This window comes from Bison bison, unplaced genomic scaffold, assembly GCF_000754665.1.
Source record: "Bison bison bison isolate TAMUID 2011002044 unplaced genomic scaffold, Bison_UMD1.0 scf7180017864456, whole genome shotgun sequence".
Lineage (NCBI taxonomy): Eukaryota > Metazoa > Chordata > Mammalia > Artiodactyla > Bovidae > Bison > Bison bison.
In genome coordinates, this window is record NW_011495018.1 from 26,388,245 (window position 1) to 26,401,201 (window position 12,957).

Sequence of the window (12,957 nt, forward strand, 5' to 3'; positions counted from 1 at the left end):
CCTGCGTCTTCCTGTGGTGTGGAAGAACACACAGGGTGTGGCGCGCACTAGCCCTCCCCCACCGCTGCGGCGCGGACGAGCCCTCCCCCACTGCTGCGGCCCGGAGGAGCCCTCCCCCACCGCTGCGGACTTCAGGGTCACCCGTCCTACCACCACTTCTGATTTCCATTGTTCTCAGATCTCTAATTAAATGAAAATAGTTTCTTCTTCCCTGGTGGAAGACCCTTTTCTAGGTTTTGAGATCAAGTTGTACTGGTTATCAGTACAATTTAATTCTTTCATATTATATAGGGGAAGACCTTAAATGTCTTACAAATCATTTTTAAATGAACAGTTTGCAAACTGGTACATTTTCTCTTATTCAAATGGTTTGTAAATGTATGCTACAACTGACAGTGGCATGACAGCAAGATGTCAGAGTTTTTCTGGATGATTCTGTGCAACATGCCTCATATGGGTGGTTGTTCATGGCAGTACTGCTTGTAAAAGCAACCTGATGTCCATCAACAGAGGACTGGATAAATAAATAAGCATGCATAAATAAAGTATGGAATATTATGCTGTAATACAGCATGAGGAAATCTTAATGCAACAATATGGAAAGAATCCCAAGACATATTATTATAATAAGTAAGAAAGGCAAAGTGTGTAATACACATATTTTACCTCATATTAAAAATTGTTTGTATAAAAATTTATTTATATACATTAAAATCCTCTGAAAGGATAGTTAAGGTATAATTATATTGATTGCCTTTGGGAGGTATTGGGGAAGGGGAAGCAAAGAGATTTCATTGCATACTCTTTTATAGTTTTTTTAAAATTTTGAAACATTTGAATGTATTCCCTATTCAAAAATTAAAAAAAAATTTTTTTAACTATCATGGTTGATAACTAGTGTGACAAAGAAATCCGTTTTTGGTCAAATAATTTAAACCATTGCACTGTGTACCAACTAATGATGTGTTTGGGTTCTAACTAAACTGATTTAATTGGCCTCCTCCATCATTCTTCACTCAGTGCCCATCGCCTCCTCTCATCACGCTCAGCCTCTTTGCACATCGAGGGGACTTGCTTAATCCTTGAAGACATCTGGATTTGCCTGTACTGACCATTCTCAGCAAGTCTATTCTCCTTTCCATATCTGATTTCCCTACTGGTGACAATAATTCCTCTTTCTCCATATTACTTAGAAAGGAGATCAAATCAATAGTGATGAATGTATTTTGTATTAGTAATTTTCAGTTCTATGTATTACTAAGAGGCTACTCCATACCAACTAAAATGCTGTTAACAAATAGGAAAAGGTTTATCCATAAGCAAAAGTGCATGTAACCCCCTTAGAAAAAATCCCTGTGGTAAAGTTGCACTTGTAATTTCTGCACTTTGTTCCTAAAACTATTAAGGAAGCATTTACTCGGTGTCGGAGTCATTCTCACCAGGGGCGCGGGATTCAATCGGTGAGAATTTCAATGGATGGACAGAGCATTCTGGTGAATGGGAGAGATGACAACACACTGGTTAACCTAAGATGGAGGTAAGTACAGGTTGCAGTAAGCAACCTCACATAATATGGTGTTTTAAAACTCAGATGTTATTATTTAGGTAATAGCAGGGCCAGCGTAACTGGAGACAACTGCCATTGAAACAACTGTTGTACTAATGATCCCAAGACCAGGGAAGATGCCATGCTATGCGAGGGCCATATAGGGAGGCACCAGGGAGGGTTAGGAGACAGAGGGAGCAGGGAAAACATGGACAAAAGTCGTCATTTTGGTTTCCATGGTGAGGAGCAGCCAGGCTTAGGATTGGCTAGTTTGGATAACTTCAGTGGGTTCTGGGCCACAGGAGCTGCTGCTAGTTGTCCACTACGTGACCCAGGGATTACTAGGAGAGGAAAATAGTGGCCCAAGTTTGAAAGACCAATAGAGGATTTGCTTGGGGTCGTGGGCTTGTGGGTCTGCATTTGAAAGGTGAGCTCCAGGTAAGTTGTTTACTATCTCTATGACCTGCTGGTCCTGGAAGGGACAAGACCCCAGATGTCAAAGCATCAAAATACAAAAAATAAAAAGACACAGTTAAGACCTATGAAGTGATCAGTCCTCCCTATCATAACATCTGTTGGAAGAACACAAGGAATGAGGACAACTCTGAACAGTAGATCATTTTTAAAAGTCCTATTTATCCCTAAAAAACCTGACATAGGTATGTGCGGTTCTGTACATGCATACAGATGTACTTTCCTAATTAGACTTTGCTTTCCTAATCAGACAATGTTAAATTAATTTAGACTTTGCTTAGACTAAAACTAAAATTCTAAATAAACAAATAATCGCCAAGCATACAGATAATGGCCAGGGCATAGAGATCATGCAGGTAATGCCCTGGACTTGAAATGTCACCTTATTTGATCTGCCAGTGGACACCACTTATCAATGTGCAATTTGTTTCCACAAAAATACTATTTCATAGTGCTTCCTGTAAGCAAAACAGTAATAACTTAAGTAAAAACTTACTTAGGCACCTGACAACCCCTCTAAATCATCTACAACCATGTTGTTCAAGGTGGGATCTGCAGCACCTGTGAGCTTGTTAGAAATGCATATTCTTGGGCCTCATCGAATTTTTGAGTCAGAATCTTTATGGGTGGGGCCCTGGAATCTGTTTTAACAAGCCCTCCAGGCCATGCTGATATGCCTGAAGTTTGAGATGCTCTGGTGTACTGAGTGGAAGTAATAATGCTTCAGTGTGGGGCAGGGACTATGAGGACTGAACAGGGTAAGGTGATTATATACAGTGTGAGGCAGCACAGCACCTGGTACATTCTGAAGCTTCGACCAGAGCAGTAACTCTTCTGTGCAGTGGCCAGGCTGGGTGAGCAGAGAGGACCTGTAGGATAAGGCATGGGGTCAGCCTGGGGAGAGCTGGCCCCAGGGAGATCAAGAAGCTTGTTGTGTCCTGCAGCCCATGAGAGTGCTGTCCTCTAAGAAGCAGGGTCCTAATAACTTCAGAGCACTGTGGAGAATTGACCACACATTTCTCTGTGTAGAAATGGATAGGTACCTGTAAGTAACACTGCTAAATGTGTCTTTTTCAAATTGGGGTCGCACAGAGTCGGACACGACTAAAGTGACTTAGCAGCAGCAGCAGCAGCCTATGTGTTTTCCTTTTTATTAATATAGGCGGTTTGGAGGAATCTTAGCCAATGATATTCTTGAATATAGCCAGCAACTTACAACTTACCTGAAGACCATCATAGATGAGGAGAATGATTATTTAAGTATAGCAAGAAGAGAATCCTTGGATTTGGAATCAGAATCTGAACATGCAGTTGAGTTTCAATATAGTTTTCTTTCTCCTTCCTCCTTCCCTCCCTCCTTTCTTGCCTTCCTTCCTAAATTGGTATGTTTTCAGATTATAGTTTTGTTTTAGCAGATATTTTAGTAATATTCCTCTTTATCCATATATCCCATGATTTTCAAAAACAGCATGCACTACATTTAAGAGAAAAATATTCTACATTTTCTCAAAGCAAAATCACAAATATTACATTTCAGACCTAATTTAAAACCATAGTACAAAGTCTGTCTGGAAAAAGAAATCTATTACAATTCTGGTGCTTGTTCAAACTAGTCTCTCTGTACTTTTGGATCATGTGCATTATTTAGAATGTGTCTACCCAGAGGACATTTATTCACTCAGTCATTTAATGTTTATTGAGGGCCTACAGAGTGCTAAGCTACGGTGATAGAGCCATAAACAGTTGGGAAAATGTCTGCTTTCATGGAGCCTACATTCCAGTTGGGGTTTGGGGGTAAGCAGAGAAAGATACATGAATAATCAAATACATAAGGAAAATTAGATAGTAACAAGATCTATTTACTGAATAAAAAGGAGTTGGTGTGATAGTACTGGCTGGGATAGCCCCTGCAAGGAGAAGGTCTGTGACTTGACTTAAAAAAAAAGTGTGGGGGAGGGCAAGTACTCAGGGCAGAGGGAGAAAGAGCTTAGTACATTTGAAGACCTAAAAATAAAAAAGACCTGTGCAGTTGAAGTGAGCAAGGGAGAGTGGTAGGAGCTGAGGTCCTTGAAATGGGAAAAAGAATAGGCAAAGAAGGGCTTTGTAAACCAGGTAGCATTTGGACATAATTTTACATGTAGTGAGAACCTATTAAAGTGTTCTGAGCAAAGGATTTACAGGGTCTGATTTACACTTTTTAAAAAATGATTGCTTCTGCTGTGTGGAATATGATTCTGCCTGCTTTGACAGGCAGCAGATAGGCATAGGAGTGGAAGCAGACAGAGCAAGGAGTTAGAAAGCTCAGGTATCAGCAATAGAGGTAGAAGAGTGTTGTGGAGAAGGGGTAGACTCCAGGCAGGTTGTAGAGGTAGAGGGGACAGAACTCCTGATGAGTTGGACCTAGAGGGAAAGGGAAAGAAAGGACTCAAGGATGAAGCCTAGATCTTTTACTTGACGGTACCACTCACGGAGAAGGGAGAGACTATGGTAGGGGAGCCACTGTAGGGAGAAAGAAGAAAATCCAAAATCAGTCCCCTGGACTGAGCATGAGAACACTGTTAGAACACTGTTAGCATGAGAACATATCCAAGCGAGATACCAAGTAGGCCACGGTATAGATGTTCTGGGCAGAGTCCAGGATGCGAGATGTTGATTTGACAGTCGAGGGTATATGAATGGAATTTAAAGCCATAACACTAGGTGAGATCATCATGGAAGAGTGGATGGTGAGAAATACAAGGGGCACTAAGACAGAGCGACTTCTAGAGACCAGGAGAAGAGTTCAGGGAGGCAAAGGAGATTGAGAAGAACCAGTGAGGAGCGGCCAGTGAAGAGAACCAACAGAGTGTGACATCCCAAACTCTCTCAAGACTTTTTGCCGCAAAGGGGAGGACAGAAATAGTGTGGCAGCTAAAAGGGAATGTGGTGGTCAGTGAAGAGCAGCTTTCCTGGGACAGGAGGTTCCAGAGCATGTTTAGATACTGTTGGGAAAGATTCAGTAGAAGGCAGAAATGGATGATACAGAAGGGTGATGCAGAGGCCTCAAAAAGGAAGAAAAGATTAAGATCCTAAGCACAAATGGTGGGCAGGCCTTAACAGGCCATAGCATCTGGTCTACAGGAACAGCAAGAAGGCCAAGAGTGATTTGGTGATCATTGTTGCTTTCTCAGTAAGGGGCATGGCTGATATAAGGACAGATTGGAAGGAATAAAATTAAGCATTACATCTTGAGCAGGCAAAATGCTTATTAGTATTTTTTTTAATGCAACAAGTGCAGAGGGATTCAAGCAATGAAATGAAGTAGGGTAGGAGGAGAACTTGATGAATTTTTAATTTAAGAAATATCTGTCTTCTTCTAAGGTAACTGAGAATATGCAGTTAAGCACTGATTCATCACAAGAGGAATTAGTCAAAGTTGGTAATATAGAAGAAATTCCATGGATACAACAGAAAAGCCAAGAGGTATTCGTAAAACATAAAAGAGGTTTGAAATAATGCTTTGTAGGTGTGTCAAGTAGATTCATTTCCTATGAAAACCCATTGGAAAGTTAGAAAGTGGAGATACTGGTTGGCAGAGCATTACATTGTATAAGTGTAACTTTCCTGAAAGTAAGCAAGCACACCAAACACAGCTCAGTCTTTCTAGATTAAGTTATATGAGCTTTAAGCACCGTACCTAGGCTAATGTGAAACCAAAGAAAAGTGTCCAGGTGTGCCAAAGCAAAGAATGAACTGTGACACCTCATGTTGCAGTACATTTGAGAGGATGCTGCAAGGTTGGCTTACATGGAAGGGGTGGATAAGGAACCGAGGAAGAGACACTGTGGCTTCAGATGTGCAGAAGGGTGACAGAGGTGGCGGCTGTGTCCGGATTTAGTCTGCTCTCGCTCGATACCCAAGGAAATAGCAGCTAGTTTTCCTTTATCAACTGTTCTGTTTAATTTTTCACTGTTTTCTTACTGTTGGCCTTATCATTGACCTCAGTTCCAAGTTGCTTCAGTGGTCACTTACATAGCAACAGTTTAGACTTAAGCAAAGTATTGCAGTGGTATCATTACTCCTTCATGTACACTTTATATTATTAGTCTTTAATTTTTTTCCTTATTTTTCTAGAGAAGTGCTATCTGTGTATCTATATACATACATGTGTATCTCTGATCTCTTACTTATCTAAATGATGTACTTGTTCCATTCCAGGCCATCAAAAATGAGGTTAAATTGTTTTCCAACAAAAGGAAAGAGATAAAAAGAGGAATCAAAGCACTCGCTAAAACTGTAAGTGTTGTGATATCACAGCTAAGCTGTGACGACAAACTCCAAAAACATAATGGCATAGGGATGAAAAGTTTCTTTCTTTCCCTGTATCAAGGTTCTGGGTGGGTGTTCAGGCCAGTGGCTACTCTGTTCCATGCAGTCATTCAGAGACTCTGCTATTTCTAGCACATGGCTTCTAAGGTTGCCTTGCTTGATTTCATCCCACTCAACTGGAAGAGGGAAAGAGCATGGAGGCGTGCACTGGGCAAATCTAGAGGTGGCCCTTATTGTTAGATTGAACCACAGAGATTGCTATTTTATGTGGTTCAGCCAAATATACTCCAAATATTTTTCTGTTTTGTCTAAGGCATAGATCTAACTTTTTTTTTAAATAAACATTGCCTTTTACCAATTCATTTTATTGAATGTGGCCTTCATTTTCCTGCTGATTTGCAGTGCCTCCCTAGATTCCCATGAATATGGAATTGTTTCTAGATACTCTGTATTCTGAAATTGAGCACTCATCTTTTCCTTAGCCAATTCCAAACTATTTTGATTGCTATAGATTTATAAAATGTGGTTATATCTTGAAAGTAATTCTCCCTTTACTCTTCATTTTCAGAAAATGTTGGCCTCTTTATGCACAATTTTTTATTTGAATTTTTAAATCACTTTGTCAAGCTCTGTAAAAAACTCTGATTTATTTTATTTTATTTTTAATATAAATTTATTTATTTTAATTGGAGGCTAATTACAATATTGTAGTGGTTTTGCCATATATTGACATGAATCCGCCACGGGTGTACATGTGTTCCCCATCTTAATTGAGAATAACTGCTTACAGATTTGGAGAATTTCTTTGCCATCTCTGAAATTTTATACATATGTTTATATATATTATTTAACATTTATGTTATAAATGTTATAAATCTTTTATATAATATATAACATATCAATAAGTATATATATATTTTTTCAAATTTTTAACAAGTTATTTAGTGAAGTTTCATAGTCTAAAAGTGACTTTGTGCATGTTTCTTATTAGATCCTTTGTGGGTGGAATATTTTCTATTACATTTTCTAACTGGATACTACTGGATATGAATGTTACTAATTTTGCATATGACCACCTTTCTGAATTCTCTTTTTAGTTGTGTTGCTTTTTCAGTTGAATCTCTTGCATTGTGTAAGTGGACTATCAATATCTTCTGAAAGTCATGTGTCTCTTATCAATCTTTATATTACTTTATTTCTTTTTCTTATCTTATGGTAAGGGCTTCTAATGTAATAGTGGTCAGAACGTGCTTGTCTACTAACCTTAATGGGAACATTTCTAACTTTTAAGTGCAATGCCTACTATTTTTCTTAGATATCCTTGTTTTATAGGAGGCTTTATTGTTAATTTTATTGTGAAATTTATCAGATGTTTTGTATTCTTTGTATTCCTCAGATAGACTTTGGTCATTTTAAGTAGTACTCCAGATTCAACTTGCTAATGTTTTATTAGTATTTTTGTATTTCTAGTCATAAATAATATTGGTCTATTTTTCATATACTTTCTTGGTCTAATTATCATATTGGAGTTAGAACAGCATTATCAAGTGATTTGAGTAGCTTTCTACTTTTTTTCCCGTTCTCTGGAATAGTTTGTATAAAATGGAAATTCTCCATTTCTTTAAAAAGGATTTGATAAACAACCCCCTCCTCCCCTCCCCCACATACATATAAAACTATCTGGGTCTGATGTCTGTAGCAGAGTTGATTCTTTCCTATTGTTTCAAGTTCTTCTATGGTTATCAGTCTTACCAGGTTTTATATTTCTTTTCAGGTATAGATTTAGTAAATTATATTTTCTTAGAAAACTGTTTGTCTAAATGTATAATATAAAATTATGTAATATTCAACTTTTTAAGTCTCTTCTGATTTTTGCATTATAGTTCTATTTTATTCCTAATGCTGTATGTTTGTGACTTTTATCTTTTTTCTTGATCACCCTGTCCAACAGAATTTCTATTTTATTAACATTTCCAAAGAATCAGGTATGGTTTTATTGATTTGACTCTGTTATTCTGAAAGAACGTTATACTTAATTTTATACCTATACATTTTATAAATTTAGGATTTGATCAATTTAGAATTTTATGCATTCTTCCTTCATTCAGTTTTATTTTTCCTCTCTTTTTTTAGTTGGAAGTGTGGTTTATTTCCTAGTTTTTTCCATTATACTGTGCATGTGACCATAAATATTCCACTGTGTACCACTTGACTACATTGCATTGATTTTGATATGCAACTTTCTCATCATTGCTTAGTTGTAAATATTTCTAATTCCATTTTGAACATATCAACCAAAGGTTTTCTATAAGCATGTATGTATTTTTCTGTTTTTTATTTCCAGGTTGTTTTGTCTTTTATTTACTTACAGATTGTTTTGCATATCTTTCTGTTGCTAACTTTGGACTTTATTTCACTATGCTCAGTAAATAAAGCTTGTTGAGATTATCTCTGTGACCTTGTACCTGGTCATTTTTTGTGCGTGTTTCATGTGTTAGGAAAGAATATTTTGTTTTCTGGGTTTTGGGGGCAAGGTGGGTAAAATGTTCTTTAAATTCCTATTAGATCAATCTCATGGTGTTAGTGAAGTTTATGTTTTTGCTGTTTAAACTGATTTCTAGGATGTGATAAGCAGTTTGTCAATTTATCCCTGTATTTCTATCATATTTATGTTAGATGAAAAAACGTGCATGACAGATTGCCTTGATAGATTGCTCCTTTTATCCTTGTGAAATATTTATCTTTGCCTCTTTGGCTGTTTTTAACTGTACACTTTAATTTTTATATTAATATTTTTGCTCTATTTCCTTTTGTTAGCTCTTATTTATATATCTTTTTCAACTGCTTTATTTACAGCTTTATTATGTCCCCTAATTAGTATAGAGCTGGACTACTTTCTTTAAATCCTATCTAAGAGTTTTAATGGATGAATTTAGCCACATTGGAGAAGGCAATGGCACCCCATTCCAGTACTCTTGCCTGGAAAATCCCATGGGCGGAGGAGCCTGGTGGGCTGCAGTCCATGGGGTCGCTAAGAGTCAGACACGACTGAGCGACTTCACTTTCACTTTTCACTTTCCTGCATTGGAGAAGGAAATGGCAACCCACTCTAGTGTTCTTGACTGGAGAATCCCAGGGACGGGGGAGCGCAGAGCCGGACACGACTGAAGCGACTTAACAGTTAGCCACATTAACTATAATTATTGATATGTTTAAACTTAATCCCTGCCATTTTACTTTGGGTTTTCTGTTAATTTCCAAGTTTTTTCTTTCTCCTTTTTCCCTATCTGTTTGGATTGCTTGTGCATTTTTTGTTATTATTGTTCTTTTCTTTCTTTCTTCTTCTTCTTTTTTTTTTTTTTTTTACCATTTTGGGACTATTTTTTTTTTTTTCATAATTCTATTTTTTTTTTTCATTTCTATGGGACTTCCCTGGTGGTCTAGTTGTTAAAGACTCCTCGCTTCCAATGCAGAGGACAAGGGTTCAATCCCTGGCTGGGGACTAAGATTCCACATGCTGCATTGTGTAGCCAAAAAAAAAATCAAATTCTAGCCCATGTGCTTGACTTACTATTTTTTTTTTTAACATTACCTGGTGCCTTCCTGCTTAATGGTATAGAGCACAGAGGCATTGACATTGCCTAGAATCTCAACCCCATCCCAGATATCCTGAATAAGAATCTATTTTGACACGATCCCCAGGTGATTCACAAGCACATTAAGTTGGAGAAACTCTGGTTTAGTATGTGTCATACTATATGCATGCTCAGTCATTGCAGTCGTGTCCAACTCTGTGACCCTGTGAACTGTAGCCCGCCAGGCTCCACTGACCATGGGATTCTGCATGAAAGAATACTGGAGTGGGTTGCCGTGCCACCCTCCAGTCAAATCCATGTCTCTTACATCCCCTGCATTGGCAGGCGGATGCTTTACCACTAGCACCACCCAGGAAGCCCGTGTCATATCATATCTACCCTCCAGATTACAGTCCAGTGTGCTTACTTTGTTCTTATTTTTTACTTTCTCATCTCCTTCTGCTTCTCCCACTTTGTCTCACTGGTATCAGTTAGAATTATAGCTTAAATTGGTATTTTTTTTAACTCTTAAAAATGTGTAAATCTTGTTTAGACTTAGTAAGAATTTCCTCTGACTTCAGTATATCCTTAATAATCCTTTCAGAGGGGTAGGTATTAGTGAACTTTCTGGGTCCCTGAATTTTTACAAATTACTCTATTTTGACTTCACACTTGAATGATGGTTTGTTGACTATAGAATTAGAGATTCAAAGTTTTTCTTCCACTTAAAACTTTGATCCAAAGCTATTGATCCGTTGTATTCTTGAATTCAGTGTCACTGATATGGGTTCTTCTCTTGGTCTTATTCTTCTATTTTTGTGATACTCTTTTCCTCTTTGGAAATGTTTAGGATTTGTTTCTTGTTCAACACAGTCTGTTTCTAGTCCTGGGTTATTCATTAAATCTTGACTTTTCATGCTTTATTGTGTCTTTAAAAAATTCTCCCTATTGTTTCTTTAAACATTGTGGCCCCAGTTCTCTTATTCTCTTCTTCTTAAAGTCATATTAGTAACAGGTTCTTCTAGATATATCACACACATTTATTGATTTTCCTTTTACACTTTCATCTTTTTATCCTTTGTTATACACAGGGAGGATTCTTAACTGATTTTTACCAATCAGTATCTTCAACTGTGTCCATTTCACTATTCAGCCCATCTACTGAATTTTCTGTTTGTTTTGAAGATTAAACTTTTCAGTTCCATGATCTCTTAATTATTTTGATGATACAATATTTTGCATCCCTAGTTACTGTGAAATTCTACTCTTCTTGCTTGATTAACTGTTTTTCTCTGCATAACAAGTTTTCTGCTTATTAAATTTATTGTCTCTCTTCAGTGGTTTTGTTATACCCCAAATATTTGGAGACTATTTTTTTGATTATTGCATGCTCATCTTTATAATTGAAATTCCCTGTTGTAATTTCACCACAACAGTGCAGCAAGCTTCGGAAGAAGATGTGTAGGAGATCTAACTTCAGCCGATAATCCCAGTCTACCTTTTGCCGGAATACTGTCCCATGGACCCTTGGGCTATGCTGCATCATTCAGATCCAACTGATTTTCATATTTCAGAACCAATTTCCATGCTCTGAAGGATTCTTTCTTCCTCTTTTGATTGCAGTATTGGATTTATTGATTTATTATACACTTCTTTCTCTTGATTTTATGGATTGGGGCAAGAAAGGAAGATTGCAAAGCCCATTCTCAGTCCATTTTGAAACTGAAGTCATTTTTTCCATTATATTGTCTTTGTTGTTTTGGTTGATTTGTAAGGGCTCTTTATATCTTGAAGATATTAATACTTTGTCATATATGTTGTAATATGTGTCCCCAAGAAAAAGAAATGCAAAAAAGCAAAATGGCTGTCTGAGGAAGCCTTACAAATAGCTGTGAAAAGAGGGGAGGAGAAAAGCAAAGGAGAAAAGGAAAGATATACCCATTTGAATGCAGAGTTCCAAAGAATAGCAAGGAGAGATAAGAAAGCCTTCCTCAGCGATCAGTGCAAAGAAATAGAGGAAAACAACAGAATGGGAAAGACTAGAGATCTTCAAGAAAATTAGAGATACCAAGGGAACATTTCATGCAAAGATGGGCTCAATAAAGGACAGAAATGGTATGGACATAACAGAAGCAGAAGATATTAAGAAGAGGTGGCAAGAATACACAGAAGAACTGTACAAAAAAAGATCTTCATGATCCAGATAATCACGATGGTGTGATCACTCACCTAGAGCCAGACATCCTGGAATGTGAAGTCAAGTGAGCCTTAGGAAGCATCACTACAAACAAAGCTAGTGGAGGTGATGGAATTCCAATTGAGCTATTTCAAATCCTGAAAGATGATGATATGAAAGTGCTGCATCCAACATGCCAGCAAATTTGGAAAACTCAGCAGTGGCCACAGGACTGGAAAAGGTCAGTTTTAATTCCAATCCCAAAGAAAGGCAATGCCAAAGAATGCTCAAACTACTGCACAATTGCACTCATCTCACATGCTAGTAAAGTAATGCTCAAAATTCTCCAAGCCAGGCTTTAGCAATATGTGAACTGTGAACTTCCAGATGTTCAAGCTGGTTTTTAAAAAGGCAGAGGAACCAGAGATCAAATTGCCAACATCCGCTGGATCATGGAAAAAGCAAGAGAGTTCCAGGAAAATCATCTATTTCTGCTTTATTGACTATGCCAAAGCCTTTGACTGTGTGGATCACAATAAACTGGAAAATTTGAAAGAGATGGGCAACCAGACCACCTGACCTGCCTCTTGAGATATCTGTATGCAGGTCAGGAAGCAACAATTATAACTGGGCATGGAACAACAGACTGGTTCCAAATAGGAAAAGGAGTACGTCAAGGCTGTATATTGTCACCCTGCTTATTGAACTTATATGCAGCGTACATCATGAGAAATGCTGGGCTGGAAGAAGCACAAGCTGGAATCAAGATTGCCAGGAGAAATATCAATAACCTCAGATATGCAGATGACACCACCCTTATGGCAGAAAGTGAAGAGGAACTAAAAAGCCTCTTGATGAAAGTGAAAGAGGAGAGTGAA

At 37.7% G+C, this 12,957-nt stretch overlaps 1 protein-coding gene across 2 annotated transcripts in view; it reads left to right on the forward strand.

The window, feature by feature from the left end:
* Positions 1 to 12,957, forward strand: part of CFAP43 (cilia and flagella associated protein 43) — a 101,118-nt gene that overhangs the window by 55,541 nt on the left and 32,620 nt on the right. For both annotated transcript variants that reach the window (XM_010859400.1, XM_010859401.1), the window contains 4 exons: positions 1,407 to 1,537; positions 3,183 to 3,330; positions 5,381 to 5,482; positions 6,218 to 6,295. In XM_010859400.1, the coding sequence (XP_010857702.1) occupies positions 1,407 to 1,537; positions 3,183 to 3,330; positions 5,381 to 5,482; positions 6,218 to 6,295 (459 nt within the window). The remainder of the gene's footprint in view (positions 1 to 1,406; positions 1,538 to 3,182; positions 3,331 to 5,380; positions 5,483 to 6,217; positions 6,296 to 12,957) is intronic.